Source organism: Hevea brasiliensis, chromosome 10 (genome assembly GCF_030052815.1).
Source record: "Hevea brasiliensis isolate MT/VB/25A 57/8 chromosome 10, ASM3005281v1, whole genome shotgun sequence".
Taxonomy (NCBI): Eukaryota; Viridiplantae; Streptophyta; class Magnoliopsida; order Malpighiales; family Euphorbiaceae; genus Hevea; species Hevea brasiliensis.
In genome coordinates, this window is record NC_079502.1 from 3,353,845 (window position 1) to 3,378,965 (window position 25,121).

Sequence of the window (25,121 nt, forward strand, 5' to 3'; positions counted from 1 at the left end):
TTCTCATTACTTTTATAAAATTTTAAAATTTAAATAATGCTTTAATTAAAATAATAATATAATTTATTTTTTAATAATTAGGTTATTCACTTTTTTATACCGCACATTACTAAATTTTGACTAAATGTTTTATTAAATTTTTAGTTTAATTGGTCCAATTTTATAATTCTGCCAAATTTTAAAAGTAAATAAATTTTCACGTTGAAAGTAAGTAAACGACGTCTCCTCTTTCACAAATAGAGGGTGTTGCTTTATTTTTGGGGTAATTTTTACTGTCACAAAATTTTATCTTATATTTTATTTTTATTACTTAATTTTAATTTATTTTATAAAAAATTTCTTTAATTTATAATAATAAATTTTTAAATTAAAAAAATTATTTTAAATTATAATTTCACGTCTATAAATATAAATATAATTTAAATAATTTTTGATAAAAAATAATTTAAAAAAAAAAAATAAATTATTATAATACATTGATATTTTTTATAATAGATTTATATAGTAATTGAAATGATATTTTTTTTTTTTATTATGGAAGGATGGATTGTTTGTTTAATTTATAAACATGTTATAATACATTAGAGAGATTTTTATATAATAAAATTAAAATTTAAAAATTTTTTAATAATAAATTAAAATAAAGAAATATGGGTAAAACATAAAATAAAATTCAGAATGAGATGTAAAAATTGCCCTTTTATTTTCCATATTTATACTTGTAGTCAAATTAAGACGTCTTCATTATCCATTTTTTCAACTATTGTTCGCTTTCAGCGAGGAGGATGGACTCGCAAATCCAAGTGCTAACAGCCAATGACTTTTCCTTTTCCTTTTCGCCTCAAAAACCATGGGGAATGGTCAATCTTTAGATTTAGATCATAAGGGTGCAAGGTTTTTGGTAATATTTTGATTTCCTAGAATCCTAGTAACCCAGAAAAATTTGATCACTGTAAATGCTAGAGAATGGCAAGCTGTGCAGTGGAAGGAGGTTGCGCTACCGATTACATTGCTATTTCCATAGCCATCCTCTCCATGATTTTGTGCGTTTTCCATCTCCTTCTTTTTTTAAAGAAAAAATTGTTCTCTTTTTTTTTCTTCAGTGATTTTGCTTCGTAGCTGTCTGTGTGTGTGTGTGTGTGTGTGTGTGTTGGGGGGATGGTTGTGTGGGGGGTGGTGTTTGTGGTTAGTTCAGTGGTTTTTCCCAGGTTAATTTGGGTTCGCATTTATTAGTACCGTGATGAATTTGTTGCTGGATTATCTAAACCATGTTTTCTTTTGAAGAATTTTGAGATTCTATTCTTTTGCTTGGTTTGGGATGATTTCCTTTTTTGATTGTTAGCTGTTTGATGCTATGCCTTAATGAATAAGAGCATTTAAAATAACCAGTTTCCGATTTTGCCACTGGTAAAGTTATAAGCTTTTTGTTGTTTTTGTTGGCGGTAAGAATTTCTTCAAATTGCGAGCGTTGTTCTCTAGTAGAAGTTAAGCTTACCCTATACCTATAGATTCCTCTATTGAACTTGATATGAACAATTAGAAAGATCGGCTATTCTGCTTCTCTAACTTTTGCCTTCCACAATTTTTGTCCCACTTGCGTGCTTACATAATCATTATTATTTAACATTTGATGTTTGTGTGATGCATATAAAATTAACTTCAGCTTTCATCTGTGTTGTTTGTGAAGATATTGTATGTTAGAGACTTAGGGTGTGCATTACAGATGAACCAACTAAGAATAAATTCCTAGCCATCATAGAGGCCCTTAAAAATGCTCAAAAAGGAAAGGTGGGTGAGGGACGGATGCAGAAATTCAACTTAGAAGGTCCAATTAAAAGATGGAACTTTCCTTCATATTAGGTGGATATCTTGTTATGTTATGTCGTAGTCCTGAATTAGAATGAAGGTTTTCTATATCCACCTGAAGTTACTCAGCAATTATTTGCTTAGGTGTTGGTTGAACAAATTGATTGACTGATTATAATATTATGCAATGATTGAATTATTTTTTTTTTATCATTCCATAATTATAAAAAAATTTTAATAAACATAGTGACAAAAATAAACATGATAATTTTTTTTAAGCTAAATTATCATGCAAAAATTAAATGGAATTACTGTTAATTCAAAAATACAATGAATGTTTAATAATATGAATTATTGAACTTAAAATATATTGATAGTTTAAAATTAAAATGTTTGTCCAATTTATCTCAAAACAGTAAAGTAGAATTGATGGAGAATAAGAGGCCAAGATGCAATGACGGTCTAGAGTTTTTTCTTTTGGAAAGAAAGTTTGTGTTTCACTGTTGGTATCTTTCTTTTAATAGGACAATAAAGAATTTTTTTTACAAAATTATTAATAAATTTCTAAAAACTTTTAAAATACTAGGAGGTCCATCCAGTGCGCCATCAAAATCTAATAGATAGTAATAGGATTTTTTTTTCTTTTTGAGAAATATCACTATACCAATAAAAAATTCAAAATCTCAAAGCCAATAAAAAATTCAAAATCTCAAAGGGGAGGGGCGCGCAATGCCCCCTGCCCCCCTTGGCCCATACATGGGTCTGTCCTTGGGTGTGTGCCTACGTTAGGCACAAAAAAAATAGTAAAAATAAAATAATATATCATATAAGACAATTGTTTGTATCCATATCAGGTAATATTTAACACTCAAATAGGCAAGTATTTTTGAATTTCAAATGAAATAAAATAAAATATTTATAAATATTAATGTCTTAAAAAACCAAACTATATTTCAAATTCTAACAAGTAAATAAATGGGAATAATCCATTAAAAGTCAAATGAAATAAAACTAAAGATAATAATTAGCATACAAGTAGCACTATTTTTGCAATACAAATAAAATAAAAATAAACTATTAAGATACTAATGTCTTGAAAACTTTTTTCTTTTTCGTTTATGGACTGCCCAATGAGAGGGTGTTGTGCTGATATGATTGGATGTGGTTGTTATTAGGTTAAAATTAAAAAAAAGAAACAAGGATGAGTGAAATGTGCTTGGGGCATGCTTGGGTGCACCTTGCGCTTGGTGCAAGGTGCGCACCTTAGGCATGTCTTGCTAACATCGCCATCCTTTTGCTTCTGAGGCCCTGAGGATTGCGCCTGCTGTGCCTTGCTCCTCAGGCGTGCCTTTAACAACAATAGATTTGTTCTTTAGTTTTGGCCTTTAAATAAATCCCTTGATTGAGAGAGAGACGGAGAATAGTGCTTAGGGAAGCTGAGATAGGATTGTTCATGGCAACTTAAATTTAAACTGATATTTTTAAGAGTTTTCTGGGTCATCATGATGCAGATCATGAATGTATTTGGATATGCTGCTTGAGGTGTATTTTCTTTTTCAGAGCTCAACTTGCTGACTAATGAGCTTTGAATCTTCCATATAAGGGTGAGTTGGGCATATCAAGTCTAGGGGTCGCAGAAGACACTATAAGACTATGGGAGATAAGAAATTTTTAACATCAACCTCTCTCTCTCTCTCTCTCTCTCTCTCTCTCTCTCTCTCTCTCTCTTTTTGCGTGTATGTATATATAATCCAATATTTTACATTCCAAGATATATCATGTTCAATTTCAATATTTTATTTTAATGTTGTTGTGATCTGCATTCTAAGAGAGAAGTTTTATTACTATAAAGATAAATTTGCCTCCTTTTACCAAGTGGCACGTTTTTTTTCAGGCTTCTTTCACGGTCAATTTTTCCCTTTTTGGTCCACAAGGTTCCTCGTATTAATGGCAGTGGGTTCTGGATTCCTCTAATTCAAATTTTTGGCAGCTTCAACCTATTGTTATCAATTGTGGTAAACATGAGATACGACTCCACCTTGTTATTGTTCAGTGGCTTTATCTATTTGGAAATTCATAATGGGCATTTTAACATTGTAGCATGTCATGTTTTTCTTATCTTCTTCTGTGTAGATGTCCATCAATATCCTGAAATTCAAAAAGAGGCATTGGTGGCAATCGTGCTATGTTTGGGCAGGTTATCTACTGCTTGCAATTTCATTTAGACCTCTTAAGTTACATTTTGAGAATATTGCTGGTATTCAATTTCGTACTTGCATATTTCTTTTAAAAAATGTTTTATGAAGTTTGTCTTTTTTCCTTTTCAGTCTGGTTTGAAGGTCCACTGGGATTTGGCTTGCTGCTTTGCTGTCGCATAACACAGGCTTACCAACTGTATTACATATTTGTCAAGTGAGTGCAAAGTGTACTGATTAAATAAATTAAAATTAGGAGTAGAACTTGCCATAAATTGCTGACTTTTTTACTAGCATTTGATATAACTGTATGACAGCTAGGTCACCATACTATTCCCACTGCTCACAGATAGAGAGATTTGTTGGTCCCAGAGTTCTTCCAATCTAACCTATTTAATAATTAGCTTCTTTTTTTTTTAATTCTTGTACTATTTAACTATCAATGAAATTTTACACTAACTATTTGATAATGATATTACAGGAGGCAGTTACCACTAATTAGATCCTATATTTTTCTTCCTCTAATTCTCTTGCCATGGCTTGCTGGGGCTGCACGTAAGAATCTTGCAAACATTAATCATTTTACTTATTTGGAAATCAACTCGCTTTCAACACGTCACCCTCTCTATCTATTGTAAATGCTTATTTCTAACAAGAAGGATCATCTTTCTGTTTGTAGTTATACATGTGAAGAAGCCACTGAACACCCGATGCCATATGGGAACTCATTGGGTCATTCCTGCTGTGTGCCTTCATACATCCTATGTTGCTTCTTTGGTTGGATTCACAGGGGCAATTCGACATATAGAGTTCAGGTTTGATGAACTCAAAGACCTGTGGCTGGGGATACTTGTCTCAGCATCATCTATTGGTCAGTTTTTTGCCAGTTCTTTAGGCGGCTGTGTGATTAATTTAATATTTAATTTTTTTTCTTTTACTATCCTTGTATACCAAAGAAGTCATCAGACCCCTTAGTTTGATCAACCAGTCATCTGGTGAAATGGAAAATTGAAAAATCAATGAATTAACTATATTATTGCATAACTAAGCTTAATTTAAATATTATAGCTGTGGAAATTCTACAAGGAATCAAATATGTCTCCTATGGTTAGCTCTTTTGGCTGCTGTCTACATTCATTAGAAAGGTTGTACAATGTATGTGAGCATTATGAAAAAAATGTTTATTCAAATTGTTTTTTGCTGTTAATTTGATGGCAGATCATTTCCAAATTCTTCTTTAAGATGATTAGTAATGTAGTTTTTGGATGATAAATATCTACCACCTTGGCTTTCACTTTTTAACTTGTAGTTTTTTCTACTTCCAGGAGTATGGGTGGTTGCTTATATTTTGAATGAAATTCATGATGATATCTCATGGCTTCAAGTTGTCTCCAGATTTTTTCTTCTAATTACTGTAGGTGTTATTTTCTTTTTCTTTTATACCTTCATCTACCTGTTGGCATGAATAATTGATTTCACTGAAGTCATTAGGCTTCAGCTTATGCATATTGCTAACAGATCTAAGGTATAATCCGCAGGCAAGTATTCTTGTGCTGGCTTTCTTCTCTATATCAAGTTCACAACCTTTGCTTTCACAAATCAGCTTGAGGAAAAGAGAACCTCTACAATTTGAAACAATGGGCCAGGCTTTGGGAATTCCTGATAGTGGACTACTAATGCAAAGAGATCCAGCTCCAGTCATAGATCCTAATGAACCACTGGACAAGCTTCTTCTGAACAAAAGATTCCGTCAGTCTTTTATGGCTTTTGCTGACAGGTTTCTCTCTCCTCTATAGTTCGGTTAATAGAAATTAATACTTGTGGTCTTTCCTTGAGAGAATTTTTTTCATGGTGTTTCCTCGGATACTTCTTAACAGATATTTTCATAATTTATTTTTCCTTGGAACAATTTGGAGACTGGAGAAGCTTAGATAAAATTTCAGATGAAATAAGGAAAAAGGATCAATCTTTGAGTGTAATATTTATGTTTTTATCATAATTGCAGTTGTTTGGCTGGGGAGAGTGTTCATTTCTATAATGAAGTGCATGAGCGTGGCAAAATCCCAATAGATGACACAGTAAGAAGGATCTATATGACCCGGCATATTATTGAGAAATATATAGTTGCAGGTTTGTGATTTTAAAAAGGATAAATATTTTGCATTCATTTGCATTACATTCAATATTATTTCCCCGGTGCTTAAAGTACAATTTATATCCAACTAACACAGTTCTTCTTCTAGGATAGGCTTACATTAGAGATAGGGAGTTGTTAAACTATTGATGTTGGTTTGCACTTTGGAATTATGAATCAAACAATGAAGAATTATATTCTATGGAATTCTTTTTTCATTTTCACTAACTTTAAATATTCAGGATTGCATTTCTCTCTGATACTTCCAATGATTTTTCTACTGCATAGGTGCAGCAACAGAGGTGAACATATCTCACCGAACGCGGCAAGAAATATTGACTACAGTTGATCTAGCACACCCTGATCTCTTTAATAATGCAATAAATGAGGTGCTGCAGCTAATGAAAATGGTGGGTTGCTTAAGTCAATGTAATATTGCAATTTATTTTAATAGGCAATATATCTCCAAATTTGAATACATATCTGAAGTAGCTATTTTATCCCTGAAGAATTTAGCAAAAGATTACTGGACATCCATGTTTTTCATCAAATTCAAAGAAGAAGCCAATATGAGATCCAATGACCATGACCTGGAACAGATGGCAGGTTGGAACTTCTCTCCTAGATTGAGTTCTGTACATGGCACTGATGATCCATTCCATCAAGAACATCTTGTGAAGGGCATTGATTCAGACACAAAAAGCCAAGAATTGTGAATATTGTGCTGGTTTACTGCAAAGTTGATTCAGCGATTGAGCATGGCATACCAAGTATAACAAGTGATGCATAATGAACCCTCAACATAAGATTCAAAATATGATGAAATGCAAACAAAAGGAGTGAAAAAGGATGAATAGAGAGAAGAAGGAGGTGAACTGCTTATTGAGGTGGGAAACTAATGCATCTACTACATTTATACAGACATGACCATGTTAAGTGTCATCGCTCAATGTTATACAGGCAAAAATGTTCATTTTGTTAGTGGGGCCGGCCTCAGCATGACCACATTGATTTAATCTGAACAGTGACACTTGAAAGTAAAGTAACCCATCTCCCCAATTTACTTCCAGGATTTTCATGTAGTCCAGTAGAAAGTTATTAGATAGATGCATGGACTCTGGTGGCAGACAAGTCTTATTTTGATTAGACATACGTTCATGTTAAATACTATTTACTCTTTTGGAGGGAAAGTGCCCATTTCAGCAGCTATATATATATATATATATATATATATATATATATATATATATATATATATATATATATATATATATTTGATGTTGATGTTATGGATATATATTTATATAATGAAACATTTAGGGGAAGGGCATGTGCGCTCTCTCTATTATCTAATTTGAGCATGTACGTGCACGGTTCTTGATCATTTTCACACATTTCATTTCACATGCGTGCCTCATCAAATAGAGTATAATATGCAAATTAGCATCAAATTTTTGTACCCACAACTTGTCTTTAAATTCAAGCAAAATACATGCCCACAGCTCAGTTTTTGTACTCAAAACCACAGCTGATAAGAAAATGCTTTCAGCATGCAGCAACCACATTGCAGCCCAACCCTCATTGCCTCTTTTTGTCTCATTTATAGGCTCCTCGCTCAATCTCTCCCTCTTTTTTCTCAACCGTGTCTATGCAACATTCTCATACCGCCAAAGAATCTAAGAGAAAACTATGGCTCATGGGTTCTCTTCACAGGAGCCACTGACGGTATAGGCAAGGGCTCTGCTCATCAACTAGCTTAAAAAGGCCCAAACCTAATACTAGTAGCAGAAAGCCCAGCAAGCTCAAAACAAATCCAAGCAGAGTTTCCAGATAACAATATCATGATTGTGATTTTGATTTTTCTAGGGAAGTTGTAAGTGGGATTCAAGTTATAAAAGATGCCACAAGATTATTCTCCGGCTTTTATGTATCAAGATTAAGAGGGTATTTAATTTATTTATTGAGTGTAATTAATAATTGATAGATATCCAAACAAGTGAACTAGAGTGTTTGATAAATTTTAAAAAATAAAACTGATAGTTGATGGGTAGCTAATATGATACCCATCAGCTGCAGTTTGTATTAGCTCTATTTTTAGAACTGTTTCTCATTAGCTAATAGCTGATTTGATTTTATTTTTTATTTTGATCATATTATCCTTTTTTATTTAACTCAAAAATTAATATTATTAATATTTTTATATTTATAATTTTAATATTTTAATTAACACATTTCAACTTTGTTAAAATATTTTTTATTAATAACATAAAATGTAAAATATTTATTTATATTTAAAAACTTAAAATTAATTATAAGTTTTTTCTTTATTAATAATAATAATTACTTTATTATTTTATTTATATTTTTTAAATTATTTAATTATTTTTTTTAAATAATTATTTTCTTATTTCAATAATAAAATAAATTATATAATATATACCCTTATTGATCATTTCACATATCAACAACAACAGTTAAACATAATTTTATCAAACACTTAAAATAAATCAGCTATCATCAACTAACAGTAATAGCTATCAGCTAACCATTATCAGTTGTATTCAACAGTTAAACCAAATAGGCCCTAAATCCCTTCCTCAAATGATCTTAAAGGTACATTTCTCTGCATCATTATGAAATATTCAAAATAAATAATATTAAAATTAGAGGTGAGCAGATTTCTGTTTAAACGGAAAAATTAAATCGAACTGAGTCAATTCGGTTCAATCGGTTTGGTTTTTAAAATTCAATCGGTTCGGTTTTATATTATAAAAATTTTAGTTATTTTAGTTTGGTTCGGTTCGATTTTGAAGAGAAAAAATTAGTTAAATCGAATCGAACTAAATAGTAATTTTATATATTCAAATCGAATCAAATCGAATCGAATCAATTTTTAAATTGATTTAATTTTATGGAAAATTTATAAATTATATATATATATATATATATATATATATATATATATATATATATATATAGTTTAATTTCATTAATTAATGATTATTAGGTTCAAATTAAAATCAAAATTAGATCAAATAACTTGAAAATTAAGTCTAAATTAAAAAATCAATAAAAAATTAAAACCGATCAGTTTGAATTGAATTGAACCGAAATAGAGCTGTTCAGTTCGATTTGATTTTTTATCCATTTTGATTCAATTTGATTTCTAAAATATATAATTCAAATTTCATGATTTAATTCAATTCGATTCAAATCGAATGCTAATTCCTAATTAAAATTCTCTCTCATAAAGTCAAACCAAGAAAAAAACAGCTTTCATCCTTATCAATTAGGGATAAACACTCATCGATTTTAATTGAAAAATTGAATCGAATCAATTTAATTAAGTTTTTTTATTTGATTTCTTGATTAACTGATTTAATATTAAAAAAATATTAATCGAGTAAACAAAAAATAAATTATATTATCTTTTAAGGGTAATTTATAACTCAACGTCGATGTCTAGACTTCTCGTTCCACGTTGTTAGTGCGAACAAGTCATCAAAGTGATGAATCAGCCCACGTTGTAGAGTTGCAGTTTTCTCATTTATATTTGAATTCAACTTTTTATTAACTATATGAAATTTTATTATGAATAATATGAAATTTTTAATATTAATTTGATTTTTCACGTTTAAATTTTAATATTAACAAATAATCCATCAAAATAATTAATTTATTTTTTCACCTTTAAATATTTAAATTAAATAATTTTAATTTAATATAATGTATATATGGAGAATTATATATATTAGGGTTCATTTTTTAAACAGAAAGGGATGATAACGGATCAGATTTTTGTGAATACTCAATTCGATTGAACTCTAATATAACGAATTTAGGTAGTACATAATCGAATTTAGGATGAGTTCAAGTTTAAAATTTAATATTCGTAATGGATTTGAGTTGGGTTCAGATTTTATAAGTTGAGTATCTATCATCCGAATCTGTTTATATAAATATTTAATTAAATATAATATATATATTTTTAATAATATTTATAATTTTTTATATTTTTTTATTTTATATAAAATAAAATTAAAATATTTTATGAAATTAATAAATTTTTAAAATATAAATTATTAATAAAAATAATTTTTTATATAAATTATAAATTAAATATATAAAATTAAATTAATTCAAATAATTTTCAGATAATAACAGTTAGGTTTAAAATGAATTAAAATAAAAAAAATTAAATTTTAAAAATATTAATTAAAATTAAATTTAAATGGTATGATTTTTGAGGGTGTCCTACCAATTGCCCTAGATCTGCCATTGATTACAGTACGTACGTTTCATTAACGCATCCAGTACTATATACCTTTGTCTGTTTTATGCGGACAAGCTGCAGAAAATTTCACGGCAATGGAATTGCTAGATATCATCGTAATAACCTTCAGTTACCTAGGTTTCGTTTCTCTCTGCAAAAATATTGTGAGATTTTGCAGGTGGGTATGGGTCATGTTCTTGAGGCCACCAAAGAATTTGAAGGAATCCTATGGTTCATGGGCAGTAGTCACTGGTTCCACTGATGGAATTGGCAAGGCTCTTGCATTCGAGCTCGCATCAAAGGGTCTGAATCTAGTTCTGGTGGGTCGAAACCCTTCGAAACTTGAAGCCACAGCTAAAGAAATACGAGCAAGAAATGGCAAGAATAATGATCAACTGCAGATAAAAACAAGCGTCATAGATCTTGCAAGGTCTAATGGAGAGGAGATATCAAGGGCAATAGAGGAGTGTATTGAAGGGTTAGATATTGGTGTTGTGATAAATAATGCAGGATTGGCCTACCCTTATTCCAGGTTCTTTCATGAGGTTGATTTGGAGCTGATGGAAAGCATTATCAAGGTGAATGCAGAGGCAGCAACTTGGGTCACTAGGTCAGTGATTCCTGTGATGTTGAAGAAGAAGAAAGGTGCAATCGTTAATATTGGGTCTGCATCATCTGTAGCCATCCCTTCGTACCCATTAAATGCCATCTATGCCTCCACCAAAGCGTATGCTTTCCCTTCCTTTTTCACTTTTGTTGTGCCCAAATATGAAAGAAATCAATTTAATTCATTATTGCCCTATATTCTTTACAAGAAAAACCAAGAAATACAAGGATGTTTGAATTGTTTGCTGTTTTCTTTGATATTCAATTCTTTTGGAGTAATTGCCAGTGTTTGAATCCTACCATTATTATGCTGATCTTATGCTAGTTTTGCATATCAAAGAATCGGCAAAGAATGGAGATTTTCTTTTTATATGTACCGGGAATCATATGCTTTTTAGACCTCTCTTTCTTCTCTAATCTTATCATTTCCTCATCCTCAAAACTTTCATTTCCATAACCTTACCTTTTGCAAGTGTACTGTGTACTCTGCCATTTCTTGCTGCTCGCTGTAATTCAGATGTGACCTCATTACTGTTCTTGCCACTAATGGACAATCTACAATTAATTTGTTTCAGTCTTGTCTATATGACAAGTGACCTTACTCCCATTTGAGGTTTTCTTGCTTTACATGGCTACTTAACATGTTTGCAAAACCAAAGTAGCAAGAAAAGAGGAGGATGTCTCTGTCAACTGAAATAAATGAAGCCATCTAAATATAATTAGAGCATGTTCAATATTGAGGGAAGAATTTTTTTTGTTTAATATTTTCTTTAATAGCAGTACAGTAAATATGGATGGACTAACCTATATTTCTGCCAGCAGGTACCTAGCAATGCTTTCAAACTGCATCAGTTTAGAATACAAGCATCAGGGAATTGATATTCAGTGCCAGGTGATTAATTAATCTCTAGATAGTAATTAATGCGTAACATTTTTGTAATTAATTAAGCTGTTGATGGTGATTTTACATATGGGATTTCAGATTCCTATGCTTGTAGCTACAAAGTTGATAAGGATAAAGAAATCAAGCTTGATGGTTGCATCACCTGAGAAATATGCCAAAGCAAGCATAAGATGGATTGGTTATGAGAGAATATGCTGCCCCTTTTGGTCACATTCTGTGCAGTGGTTCATTCTCCAAGCATTGCCTGATGCTTTACTAAATTGGTCTCTTTTCCGATACTATCTTGGAATGCGCAGCATGGGACTAAAGAAGGACTCCTCGAGAGCCAAGGGAAATTAGGTGTGCTGTAATATTTATATATGGTTTTTCAACTCTATTTATGGTGGCTAGTTGTACTACAAGAGGTGCATCTTGTTAACTCTCTAATGAAATATGCTTACCATCATCCAAATTGCCTCTCATATTTAGCATTGGAACCCAGATGAAGATCTAAATATCTGTCTAAATAATAACAATAAATTCTTGGATATTTTTGGAAAGCACAAGATTATTCATCTGATTCTCATCCTGATGTTGAGGAGTTTTTAGTATATTTTAAGACAGATTCAAGAAATCATCTCAGTATTAGATGCCTAATGTCTAAATCTTATGATAAAGACTGATCCTTGAAGAAATTTAAGTATTAGAGGCCAAAAGGATGAACAGCTGACACGACAGCTAGCAATTGCCTGGAAACTGGGAAGGGGGACCAGGGCCACCCCTTGTTTTAATTGCAAAACTCAGTGTATTGGAGTTGGTGGGGTAAATATTCCATCATTTAATTTTATGAATATTTTATAAAAATTATTAAATTTTAATTTAATTTTATAAAAATTGTTAGAATTAAAAATTAAAAATTTTAATATTAATTTATTAATTTATAGATAATTTTATAAATAAAATTATTTTATTTTATTTATTTAAAAAAAAATAAAATAAATAAAACACATCTTGCTATTTCTCCAATCATTAAATTTTTTTTTCTCATCAATAATAATTAATCAGATAATTTTATTTATAAAATAATTAATAAATAAGTAAATTAATCTTGAAAATTTTTAATTTTTAATTATAGTAATTTTTATGAAATTAAATTAAAATTTAATAATTTTTATAAAAAAAATTAAAATTTAATAATTTTTATAAAAAATTCATAAAGTTAAATGATTCCACATGATAATTACTAGTGTCGATGAGTGGCTGCTGGGTGTTCAATTTTCACTTCTTTTGCAGTAAATGAAAGTCCAATTCTGATGGATAGTTGAACAGAGAAATTGTATCGGCAAATACAATACATCCTCCTCTTTTCTTCCCTCAAATGGCTCCAACAACCACCGACCTTTCTGTTACTGCCACCTCTAATTTTTCTTGAATACAAGTAGAATACTCTTTGGCCAAGGGGATCACTTCCAGCCTTCCTATCATATTCCTGATCGAAGGGAAATTAGAAAAGAAGCTCACCAGCCTACATGGAAGCCACTTTGTTTGATTCAATAAATTTAGGGTATTTACAGGGACTAAATTATTACAAAAAGTGAAATAATGTTATAGTTTTTAACTCACTAATTCCCTATTTTGTCAACAGAAACATATCTCAAAAACTAACTTATTTTTCATAAAAAATAAAGAGATTTAAGTAGTGATTTTTGTCATACCTTACTGAGCCAGTCCAAATCCTGTCCAGGAACTTGAGAGTGTTGGATGATGGGATTAAAGTTTCACATTGGATGATTAAGAATTGGAAAGAAAGGAGCCTATCAAGGCTTGAGAGGGAGTTTTGTGTTCCTACGATCAGTCCAGGAGCCTGAAAGTGTTGGGTGATGGAACTGAAGTCTCACATTTCTAGGAGCCTGAAAGTGAACTAGCATGGCCTGTGCCTTGTTTCGTAACTGAAAGAATTTGCATTTTTTTCTTTAAGCAAATAGTGATTCTGCATAACTATTTCAGCTTCCAAACAAGTCTTGAAATGGACTGGCGGATATTCCAAACTAAAGTTGTTTAACTAACTAGCTTCTTCTTTCACCTAGCTCGGAACCTTGTGATATACTTTTCAAATATCACCAAATTTTCTTTTTTATATATATATATATATATATATATAAAAAAATAAATTCATTAATAATTTTCAAAGTTTCAAGCATTACAAATTTCTTTCCTCACAACAAATAATACATTGTGATTCTACAAATTTCTCTAAAACTTTTTTCCTTATCTCTGTAGGGTTCGTTCTCGTCTTTGCTGCTTATTGGTCTTTCGCTGCCCCTCCGAGCAGGGGAGGGTTTCCCTTCCCCCTAACCCGGCCATGGGTTCCCCCTCTTCCTCCGATATTGGGATGTATATATTGTTATGGTTCTTTTGAGCAACTAGGTTTTCATGCAAAGGGATGATATGTGCTACTCGGTGTTGTGTTGCTTTTTCTGTTGTTCTTCCTGCTTATGCATTGCAAGTTTTATGACAGAGAGGGTATTGGTGTGATTTTCGGCTTGCTGATGACATGAGGATGTGCTCTGTGTAGAGGCTGGTATCTCATTAGATTCTTTATGGGCCCGTAAAGCGTGAGTGGGTCGCCGAGAGCTCTGCCACCTCCTCCTCCACCCTGAATTTCTCTGATTTTTCTCGGCCTGGGATAATCTGCTTGGAACAGTGAAGCCTCGGTTTGAGGCTCTCTTTGATTTTCAGTTTGGATTTTAAGTTATGCATGGTGACTATTCTTGGGCGGAATGGTAAGAAAATATTAAAAAATAATTTAAAATTAAATTTGATAAATTTTAATCATAAGAATATTAAGTCAATAAAATAATTTTTTTTTAATTATTTTTTTTAATATCATTTAAAATTATATTTTTATTCAAAAAAATAATTTCAGACCTCCAAACTAGAGATGACAACAGGTCAAATTTTTATGAATATTCGATCTAATCGAGTCCTAAAAGATAAATTTAAGTATTATATAATTAAGTTTGGGATAGTTTTGAGTTTGTAAAATAATACCCGTGATTGATTCGGGTTTGGGCTTTTAAATTTAATTATATTTATATAAAATAATTATAAATATTTGTAAAAGCAAAAATATATTTACATAAAATAATTAATATAAATTTAATGAAAATATTTAATTAAAAATTATATTTACCCTAATATATACATTTTTTATGCAAAATTTATTTATATTATTTTCAAGCTTTAGATTGATGAAATTCCTGTTTTTTACCTTAAAAATAAAATGAAGGAAAATAGCATTTAAAATATTAAAGGGGCTGAATAAGATAAATCTGAATTTGAATAATTTTAATTATTTTGAATTGCACGTTATCTCTAATCTTTTTTCAGTTGGTATGTAAATTATTTTTAAAAAAATTATTTATTTAATTTTAAAATCAAACAAATTAATTGAATAAACTTAAATATATTATTTTTAATTAAATAATTATGCTGATTATATAATTGAAAATTTACAATATTTAATTTTATAATTAATTAACTTAAATAATTTTCAATTTATATATATTAAAAAATTATAAATATTTTAAATTAAATATATTAAAATTAAATTAATAAATCATATTAAATTTAATCAATTCTAATATTTATAAAATATTAATATTTTAATTTTTTTTATATTTAATTTATTATAAATTTAAGATATAATATATATAGAATATATATAGAATAAGGACGAGTCCAAATAAAAATTTTCAATTTTTCATATTTTTTTGATCTTTGGCTCTAATTTCAAACAAAAAACAAAATATATCTTATTTCTGATAATTTTTTTTAATTATCCAAAAATGAAAAAAAAAAGGGGACAATGCAATTTACTCGAAAGAAGGAAGCAGAGGTCCTGTCCTCTTGTTCTGGTATGGCTGTTCATCAATAGTTGTTAAATGCGGTGGTTTTCAGCTCATCTACTTTGCCACCCTCTGCCCATTTCAAATCTTAATAAATCTCTCACTCTAAACTGTTTCTGCCTAACCCTACTTCTTCTCTGCTTCACTTCGCCCTCTGTTTTTCTTTGTTAGCTACTGTTTGTGTAGTCAATTCTCACCCATTCCCACCAATCTCAAAATCCAATATAGGAACAGGGATACTCTCTTTTTTGTCTATATTATTCTTTCTTGAGCAAAACCCACTTCCCAGATCTCTCTCTTTTCATTTTAGATCGAAGAAAACAGTTGCTCTCCAAAATGGAGCTTTGTTTTGTAGATAAGCTCAAAGAACAGCCTTACTGGCTTCTTGTGTTATTCACTATGGGTTCTTTATCAGTTTTGAAATTCTTCTTCGCTTTCCTCAAATGGGTTTACGTCAATTTCCTCAGGCCGGCCAAGAATCTGAAGAAATATGGATCATGGGCTCTCGTAACCGGACCTACTGACGGTATTGGCAAAGGTTTCGCTTTTCAATTGGCTCGAAAGGGTATCAATCTGGTATTGGTTGGTCGAAATCCCGATAAGCTCAAAGATGTTTCGGATTCTATTCAGTCCAAACATGGCAAGGTCCAAATCAAGACCGTTGTTGTTGATTTCAGCGGCGATATCAATGAGGGTGTTAAGAAAATTCAGGAGACTATTGAAGGATTGGATGTTGGTGTCTTGATTAATAACGTTGGGGTTTCATATCCCTACGCGAGGTTTTTCCATGAGGTGGATGAGGAGTTGTTGAAGAACTTGATCAAAGTAAACGTTGAAGGCACTACTAAAGTTACACAAGCTGTTTTACCTGGTATGTTGAAGAGGAAGAAGGGTGCTATAGTTAATATGGGTTCTGGCGCAGCAGTTGTCATTCCTTCTGATCCTCTCTATGCGGTTTATGCTGCCACCAAAGCGTAAGCAATTGTTTTGATGTTTCCCAGTGATTTAAGTCCTTAACTAGGGATTTGAGAAGGTTAATCTTGCGTTTTTATTTATTTTTTAATGGTCTAAGCAGTTCTGTTTTTGCTTGTTTACAGGTATATAGATCAGTTCTCCAGGTGCCTTTATGTTGAATACAAGAAAAGTGGGATCGATGTGCAGTGTCAGGTATTATTTCTTAATTCCAGAATATTTTGTTAGTTAATCATTGAATAATCATTATATAGGTATTATTTTCTGAAATATCATTATAATTGATTAGGATGGCTGATATCTAAGTGAGAATGAATATTCATATTTGCTGTTTACATTGGAAAATTGCAAGAAAATAGCATAAACAGAGCAGCTACTTTGACTTTCCTCTGTTTTCAGACAATATATGTTTCTTCAGTAAGAAAGGAAAGTTGTTCTAATCAAATCTAATTTGCTTATTAGAATTTCATATTGATTTTTTGGTTTCTTGCATTTAAGGCAATAATTTACATGTCAACCATGATTATAACAATGGGTTTTCTTAATTAAAGTTGTTAGGTAGGGGGATTCTTTTTTAGATCAAAATAAGAGACTAGAAGAAGAATGCCTTCATTCACGCATGAATTACTTGTGTTTTAGTTTTCTTTCGATAGCTTTTATCAAATGAGAATGAATATTAATATTTGCTTTTTTCATGGGAAATTTGTAAAAAGAGCCGCAAATTAGGGTAACAGTGGATGGAAAGATGGTGTATATAGCTACTCTGCTCATTCTTCTGATATTTTAACATATCAGTAGGCCCTATCTTTATTCAAGATTAACCTCTGAATAAAACTCTTTACCACCTGAAGTATGGATTGATAGAAACAGGGCAGATGCTTTGCCTTTGCTCTGTTTTTGCACAATCTAAAAATCTATGTTTCTTCAATGAGAAAGCAAAGTTGGTGTAATCAAAAGGTGATTTGTTATTATCATTTCATATTGATTTTAATCGTTTCTTTTATTCAAGAAAATAATTTACGTGTCAAACATGATTCTAATTATGTGATTTCCTGATTATAGTGGTTAGGTAAGGGTCTATCTTTGCCTTCATTCACCCATGACTTAATTGTGTTTCAGTTAACCTTTTAGTGTTAATTTTATAGCATTGCCTTACCTACCAAATAACTTATGATAACCATAGCAAATGTACTGGGCAACTAGCTTTTGACTTCCTTTTATATGATGGGCTGATGCTGTTTTGACAAGGCAATCCACTACATTCTGAAAGGATGGATCTCATAATGGGCTCCTTATTTGTTTGTATGATATTATACAAAATGCTATATATATTTATATATGATAGAAATCCTATTTTTATTCATTAACGGACTTCATCTTTTTTTCTTCCCCTTCTTTTGGATATCTTTCTCGTACCTAAAGATTTCACCCACAATTCTGCCCTTTATGTCAACTGCCCAGTGTCAATGATATGGTAAGCACAGATGAAATGAATCATGTGATGAGAGGGCCAAAAATGTAGGTTATTGATTAAAACCCTTCCTGCTGATACATACAAGTTTTTGTTTTTCCTATAACTGGACGTGAAGGTTTAGCGGCTCCAGTTGTAGTCTGTTAATGTGTGTACATATTTAAAGCATTTAGTTTCCACTTCTAAATATAGTGTATCAGTTAATTTGGTTTAAGCACATGAACCTTTCTGCTACAGTGAACTATACGTTTTCAATTTCTTTTGCTCAGTGCTGTTATAATCAAACAAAAAATTTCTTGATCCAGGTTCCTCTCTATGTGGCAACAAAGATGGCATCAATTAGGAGATCTTCCTTCTTCATTCCATCAACAGATGGCTATGCCCGGGCAGGTTTGCGATGGATAGGCCATGAACCTCGTTGCACACCTTACTGGCCCCATTCTCTTCTTTGGGGCTTGTTATATGCATTGCCTGAATCCATTATTGATGCATGGCGACTCCGCTTTTGCCTTGGGATTCGAAAGAAAGGACAACAGAAGGATTCTAGGAAGGAGGAGTAAACAGTACTCTCTTGTATTAATCGAGACAGGGTAGCTAGCCATGGTTGGCTGTTCAGTTTGTGGATTGAACTCTTGGAATTTAATCTTTTCTGTCATCTTTCCTACATTTTCTTTTGCATTTTAGTACTAAGAACAACCTTTTACCTTTTGCATGTACTCTTATGGAGAAGTTGCAAAACATTAACATGCCTATATTATCTTGAACTTCGGTTCTTGGGGGCCTTGGTTTTCTCAAGACATGGTTCAAATGGTGTGAAATTGAAGAGTTCAATCAATCTTTATAACGAAATACTGTTGGAAAAACCTGAAATACATGCATTCCCCTTGTCTCCAATCATTCTTCATGCAATTTGGAAGAGCTACAAGTCTGGCTAAAAATGGAAGTGTCATGCTTCTTGCGGGTCCTCTATTGATCAAGAAGCATCATGTTTTGAAGAGTCATACAATAGAATTGTCAATGCTAAAAGAATATATTATTGTTTTGAGTATTTTCTTTTACAATAAAATAAAATTTATACATCTTTTTTTTTATATTTACACAGAATAAGTCCTATAAAAAAAAATTATAAAATACTACTGATATAAACAAAAGTGATGCTCCCTCATTCACTTAAGCGGGCCTTTCTTATTATTTGGAGAATGAATTTCATATAATTATGAAAATTGGTACATGTATACTAAATACACTTAATAATTTATGGGTATTATAAATTTAAACAAGAAAAATAATTCAATTGAATTTTTACAAAATCATATAAATTTTAACTTAATTTTTATTTTGTTAATAATTTTTTAAGTTAAAATAATTAAATTCTTTCATTTATTGAATTCCTTTAATTAAATTATTTGTAAGAAAAAAATTTAATAAAATTATCATAACCTCATATTTGAGTTTATTTTTTAAAATTTTTTTAAGTTAAAAAGATTAAATTTTTTTATTTTAAATATGAAAATTAATTAAAAAGAAATTGAATTGAATTCTTAAGTTGAGCTAAGAGATTTTCCTTTAACCGCTAATCAAGCCTCTTAAGAAGGAAACACTTTAATCTTATTGTAAGCCAGCAGCTCACCTGATCATTTATACCGAGCGCGTGGCGACGCAGCATTGCAGAATGTAGAATTACTCTTGTCCGGTGTCGTTTAGATTTTATTTTATTTTTCTTCCCATTACCGCCGTGCCGCTATAGAAAAATGTGAAGAAAGATCACCGTAGAGCATCTTCGCCGCTTCACAAACCCCAAACGCTAAACATAAAACCCTATCACCGGTTGTTCTTTCTCTGAACACACCGTAAGTACCTGAGTCATGTCAATGGCGAAACCTAGTTCAGCTTCCAACTCCGATGATACGACGCCGTACCGCGCCGTGTTCATAGACACCGGCCTCGGCACTCACTTGGCTACTATCGTCTCCAGCACCGACACCGTTACCGATCTCAAGCGTAACCAATCATCCATTCAGTTCATATGTTTTTTTAACATTTTACCCCTTGAACATCTCATATAGCTTCACTTTATATTTTTTATTTTTTATTTTTTTTAAATTCTCTTTTGATGTACACTATAATGCCTTGAACAATCCCAGTTCTGTTTTGAAGTATAAATTTGTTTTATTTATTTATTTATGATGTGTTTATGCTTTTAATTTGCAGAGAAGATAATCCATGAACACCCACTTTGCTTTCCTCAATTTGGGGAGATTAAAATCCATGCTATAAAGGTATAGTCTTTAGTTGTACTTTGTTTTATGAGATTTGAACTTGAGACCTTAGGCTTATGCTACTAGAGATGACGGGTGTGTGGTTGCTAAAGCTTAATGGTGTATTTAGTTGTGCCTTAGACTGCTTGGTTGGATTTATATTATTTATGTCAATCATTTTGGCAATATTTTCTGAACTTCAGGTAAAGAGGAGGGAGTGTTATTATCATTTATCGGATTCCATGTTGGTGAAAAGTGCCTTTCATGGAGTTAATAAAAGTTGGTTCATTAGTGTTGATGCCTCTAGTGCAAAGCAGCATGATGATAATCAGCATTGCCTCAATCTTGATTCTAACAACATGGTTGCTTGCGATGGTATCATCAGCAATGGTTCTGCTCAAGGGGTTAAGCTTCTTCTTGATGGTCATCCTGAAAAGTTGTCCAATGTTATGGATAAACAGCACTTTGATCCAAAAGCTGTTGTTACTGATCGGTTGGGTTTGGATGTTGCTGGGGGAGACGTTTTAAATAATTTGGAGATAGGAGTTGAACATATGGGTGACAATAATGACGAAACTAAATCTGCACATATCAACAATAGGCCAGATTCTCACACACAAGAGAAAAGGGATCAATGCGATAATGAAAACGAAAGTCAGAAAACACCAATTGGAGGTAGGGAAAGCGGCTTCAAGACTGGAATTGATGATGTGCAGGGCAGCTTACTGCCAGAAAGTGCTTTAGAAACTGGATCTCGTACAAAGAAAAAACGTAAAAGTAGGAAAAGATGTAAACATGCTGTACGTGACCTAACTTTGGAAGAAACCAATGCTGCATTACCTGAATCTGGTAAGAATGAATCACAGCAAGAGATTATAGCGTCACAAAGTTTTCTAGAAAATGCAATTGGAGTAGTTCCACAGGATACAGTGACAGAAAATGAGAATATTAATGATGAGCCAAGAATGGTTTCCTATTCTAATGCCAATAAGGGGACTGATTATGTAATGCCAAGTGCAAGTGTTCTGATTGAGGGGACTGGAATGCTAGAGAAACATAATGAAAGAAAAAATGATAAATCGAGAAAAACTGACATTGATGTGCAGTGTTTTAAATCAGTGGAAGATACTTCACAATCAAAGCCAGTAGCAAAGAAAAAGCGTAAATTTGAAGAAGAAAAAAAAGATGATGAATATTTGCTGAAAGAAGATCGAACTTTGATTTCTGATATGCTTGAGACTCCCACAATCTCTCAGCACTCCCTAGTGGACAAACTGAAAAATATAGATGGCATTTGGGATGGTTCATCTACTGACACTCCTGAAGTTGTCCATTTGCAGTCAGTATATCCAACCAATGAAAAGAGAAAGAAGAAAAAGAAATCATCAAACACTCTTAATCAAGAAATTGCTCCAGTTCCTTCTTCTGGGGCAAATGTTAGGGAAGAGAATTGTGGGGAACCCAAGGATTTGGGTGAAGAATTTGATGCAGAACTTGTCCATGGAAAACACGTCCAGGGTGTAATAAGTTCTGAGCTTGTTGTGGTCTCTTTGAAAGAAAAGCATAGAAATCCTTTCCAAGAAGCAAACTTAAGGCCCTCTTCCCAAGGTAAGTGGCATGGATTGCTTGTAGGGGCGGAGCCAGAATTTTTTTTTTTTTTTGAGGGGGCCAAAAAATTTTTAAGTGTGTCAATGGTTTAAAAATTTATTGAATATAGGATGAGAAATAAATAATTCTAATATTTCATATTACTTATATCATAATAAAATAATATACTTTATTTTTTGGGGGTTCAATAGCTAAAATGAAATCATTTTTTCCCTAAGTATACAAGGAAAATTTAAAAGGGTTGGGGGAGCCTAGGCTCCCCCTAGTCCCCCTCCCTCGGCCCCTGATTATGTGTGTAGGCAAATTTCTATTGTTGCTTAGTGTCTTCCTTTCTCCATTCATATGAAATGAAGGCAAAATAGATAAGAAGACATCAATGGCTGATATTCTTGTGATCTTTTGTAGAATTTGATATAGTCAACGGAGAAGCCAGCAATGTGGAAGGCAGACATAGTGAAATTGTGGATCCTTCAAAATCTTCAAAGAAAAGAAAGAAGTCCAAAAAAGCAAAGGATATAGTGAGTGGAACACCGTCCATATCTGTTAAGGAATGGGTTAAAGGTTGTATTAGTGGTACATCTCCAGCTGAGCCTAATAAAACTGCCAATAGAGATCACTCTGATGATAACAATAATAAACAGGAATTCAATGTACCTTCAAAGGACAGGAAAGAAGCATCAGAAATAGATACAATTAGTACTTCTTTTTTGGCTACTGATAAGGAAATTGATGATGTAATCCAGAATGTGGTGGAATCAGTGCAGCAGATCAGAAAAGGACAAGTGGATTCTGAAAATATGAATGGGAAATCAAGAAAGAAAACTAGGAAGAAGCGGAGTTCAGATGTAAAGGATATTACAGAATCCAAAAAAGAAAATGAGAATGTTGGTGATAAACCTGCTGCATCAGCTGATAACGTAGGGGAGGTAGCTAAGGTGATGAAACAAGCTAAGTTGGCAAATACAGATTCCATAATTCAATTAAATGGATCAAATTTGGAGGGTGAAAAGGATATTAGGGTTGAAAATGATCCTCTCAGTACTCAATCATCCCAAGTTAAACCACATAGACTGGAAAGCAACAGTGAGGGAAGGTGTCTCAAAGCTGTTGTCAATGTTAATCCTTCTGAAAGTGGCCGTGCAAATGAAGATACTGATGATAAGGAAGTTTGTTGCGAAAGTAACAGGATCAACTTCAATTATTATTTTGTGCCTAGCCAACATAGCCATGAAATTGTTGGTTCTGCTGAGGTGCTTGTTGACAGAGCAACCGAAACGAAGAGATTAGATGGTAAGATGAAAGCTAAAAAGAGCAAAAAGAAGCATGATGCGAATTCTCATGGTCCTTCACCTGATTTACAGAGTTCACAGGGGTTAAATGAGAACCATGGAGTTGGAGCAAAGCCTCAAGCTGACAACTCTAGTACTATAGTGCTTCAGAGTTTATTGTCAAATTCAAAGTCTGAAAAGATCACGTGTCAACCAAACAAGGAGCTTTTGAATGCTTCTGATAGTTTGGTAATAGCTTTGCCATCTAGCAACTCTGATGAGTTCAATAATGTTCGTGAAGAAGCTAGAAGATCTATCACTGTCGAGCCCTCTGGGATCAGTGCCCATGCAAAGAGTAAAAGGGCTGCGTCAAATTCTAGCTTGGAACGTTCTAAAAAAACAAATTTTCTGAATACAAGAGTTAATGGGCATCAATCGCATGAGGATGACAATCATATGAATGGTAAAAAATCATCCACGATTAATACTGGGGAAATTGTGAATAACTCACAACATAAGAAGAGCTTAATAGGAGTATCAGGTTCAATATTCAATGATGATAGTAATGAGGCTTCTTCAAATGAAGCTGATAATTCAGATGCCAGCACCAGAACTCAATCAGATAATTCTTCTGACTATTCAGATGAAGAAAGCAATGCAGATTTTAACTTATCCCAAAATGGTAATATGAAATATGTTTTGTGGACTTATTAGCGCCTATTAAGGTTGAGCAAATGACTATTGTCTGATCACTTGCGTGTTTGCATTGTTGTGCCTTTTAGAATGAGTGAAAATATAACAGATGCTTGTTTTCTCAATTTATTGCCAAAACTGTTAGATGTGCATCAGTTGGTGCATGTCTGGTTTTCAAGGAAAGCCTAGACATGTCAACAGCTTTGAACAGATAGTATATCTGGCACTAGTATTATTACTGATATTGTTTTTTTTTTTTTCACTTTTTGAAATAAATAATATGCTAAGCTTTCATTTAAATTGAAATTTGTTATAGGATCTCACAGCTGGAAAAGAAAGGAGGGAGGTGGAAAAGCATTCTCAAAACCATTGTGAGTGAAAGCAGATTCCTTCTCGCATTGTTATCATTCAAAAACAAAGTGTAGAAATTAATGTCTTTATAAAGAAATTGAATTTTCTGTACTTTTTTCAATGTGATCACTCTCTTAACTTTATCGTCTTCCTTTTATTGAAGCAGCTCTTCTGGCATGACCTTGGATACAATTCTTAGAAGTTCAAGCAGATACAAGAAGGCCAAGCTAACAGCTTCTCAATCACAACTTGAGGACACAGAAAGCCAGCCTGTTGATTTCACCCCTGAGAATGAAGCAAACCCTTGAATCACCCAGTTGTTTGTCATGTTTGAGTTTTATATTCCTCCAGGAGTTTTGTTTTCTTATTGGTGGTCTGCAGAGGCGTCCACTGTTCCTGGAATTATTTTTGGCTGAAAACAGAGGGGCTTCAGGCAATCAAGTGATTTTTGTTTCACCTTGTTTGTGATATGGAAAGCACTACAAGGACACTGGAACAATCTGACGTTTGAATGCTTGTTTCTTTGAAATTGGCGGTATAGGCTGTGCGCATGACATCAAGTTTTACATTTTGTTCTATCATTCTAGCCTCTTCCAGGAGTTGGTCTGAGAGAACCTTTTCACTGTAGATCCTAGACTAGATTGAATCTTTTGGGTAATAGAATGCCGTAATTATAGAAGAATTAATTCATAAGA

At 32.2% G+C, this 25,121-nt stretch overlaps 4 protein-coding genes across 5 annotated transcripts; all 4 read left to right on the forward strand.

The window, feature by feature from the left end:
• The first annotated feature begins 739 nt into the window (after positions 1-739).
• LOC110646034 (regulator of G-protein signaling 1) lies at positions 740-7,325 on the forward strand. Its single transcript, XM_058128917.1, has 11 exons — positions 740-1,043; positions 3,701-3,821; positions 3,940-4,003; positions 4,134-4,218; positions 4,483-4,556; positions 4,681-4,872; positions 5,327-5,415; positions 5,540-5,778; positions 6,007-6,131; positions 6,424-6,545; positions 6,645-7,325. The coding sequence occupies exons 1-11, from the start codon at positions 967-969 to the stop codon at positions 6,849-6,851; spliced, it is 1,395 nt and encodes a 464-aa protein (XP_057984900.1). The 5' UTR covers positions 740-966; the 3' UTR covers positions 6,852-7,325.
• A 3,073-nt stretch (positions 7,326-10,398) lies between these two features.
• Positions 10,399-12,363, forward strand: LOC110646036 (very-long-chain 3-oxoacyl-CoA reductase 1). The gene is made up of 3 exons (XM_058128918.1): positions 10,399-11,135; positions 11,837-11,906; positions 11,997-12,363. Exons 1-3 carry the CDS (start codon positions 10,504-10,506, stop codon positions 12,255-12,257), a joined length of 963 nt encoding a protein of 320 aa, XP_057984901.1. The 5' UTR covers positions 10,399-10,503; the 3' UTR covers positions 12,258-12,363.
• A 3,272-nt stretch (positions 12,364-15,635) lies between these two features.
• LOC110646031 (very-long-chain 3-oxoacyl-CoA reductase 1) lies at positions 15,636-19,118 on the forward strand. Its single transcript, XM_021799324.2, has 3 exons — positions 15,636-16,779; positions 16,903-16,972; positions 18,554-19,118. Exons 1-3 carry the CDS (start codon positions 16,142-16,144, stop codon positions 18,806-18,808), a joined length of 963 nt encoding a protein of 320 aa, XP_021655016.2. The 5' UTR covers positions 15,636-16,141; the 3' UTR covers positions 18,809-19,118.
• A 797-nt stretch (positions 19,119-19,915) lies between these two features.
• LOC110646022 (uncharacterized) lies at positions 19,916-24,964 on the forward strand. 2 transcript variants are annotated; one of them, XM_021799310.2, is made up of 6 exons: positions 19,916-20,249; positions 20,460-20,527; positions 20,710-22,114; positions 22,520-24,064; positions 24,392-24,446; positions 24,590-24,964. In XM_021799310.2, exons 1-6 carry the CDS (start codon positions 20,114-20,116, stop codon positions 24,732-24,734), a joined length of 3,354 nt encoding a protein of 1,117 aa, XP_021655002.2. In that variant the 5' UTR covers positions 19,916-20,113; the 3' UTR covers positions 24,735-24,964. The 2 variants fall into 2 exon arrangements, with proteins under 2 accessions (XP_021655002.2, XP_021655003.2); XM_021799311.2 differs by having other exon boundaries at positions 24,593-24,964.
• The last annotated feature ends 157 nt before the right edge of the window (positions 24,965-25,121 follow it).

Coding starts and splice junctions, on each gene's coding strand:
- LOC110646034 (XM_058128917.1), top strand. CDS start 967: ATGGCAAGCTGTGCAGTGGAAGGAGGTTGCGCTACCGATTACATTGCT. Junction 5,416..5,539: donor GATTTTTTCTTCTAATTACT/GTAGGTGTTATT, acceptor TATAATCCGCAG/GCAAGTATTCTTGTGCTGGC. Junction 6,546..6,644: donor TGCTGCAGCTAATGAAAATG/GTGGGTTGCTTA, acceptor TTATCCCTGAAG/AATTTAGCAAAAGATTACTG.
- LOC110646036 (XM_058128918.1), top strand. CDS start 10,504: ATGGAATTGCTAGATATCATCGTAATAACCTTCAGTTACCTAGGTTTC. Junction 11,136..11,836: donor ATCTATGCCTCCACCAAAGC/GTATGCTTTCCC, acceptor TTCTGCCAGCAG/GTACCTAGCAATGCTTTCAA. Junction 11,907..11,996: donor GAATTGATATTCAGTGCCAG/GTGATTAATTAA, acceptor ATGGGATTTCAG/ATTCCTATGCTTGTAGCTAC.
- LOC110646031 (XM_021799324.2), top strand. CDS start 16,142: ATGGAGCTTTGTTTTGTAGATAAGCTCAAAGAACAGCCTTACTGGCTT. Junction 16,780..16,902: donor GTTTATGCTGCCACCAAAGC/GTAAGCAATTGT, acceptor GCTTGTTTACAG/GTATATAGATCAGTTCTCCA. Junction 16,973..18,553: donor GGATCGATGTGCAGTGTCAG/GTATTATTTCTT, acceptor TTCTTGATCCAG/GTTCCTCTCTATGTGGCAAC.
- LOC110646022 (XM_021799310.2), top strand. CDS start 20,114: ATGTCAATGGCGAAACCTAGTTCAGCTTCCAACTCCGATGATACGACG. Junction 24,065..24,391: donor TTTTAACTTATCCCAAAATG/GTAATATGAAAT, acceptor AATTTGTTATAG/GATCTCACAGCTGGAAAAGA. Junction 24,447..24,589: donor AAAGCATTCTCAAAACCATT/GTGAGTGAAAGC, acceptor CTTTTATTGAAG/CAGCTCTTCTGGCATGACCT.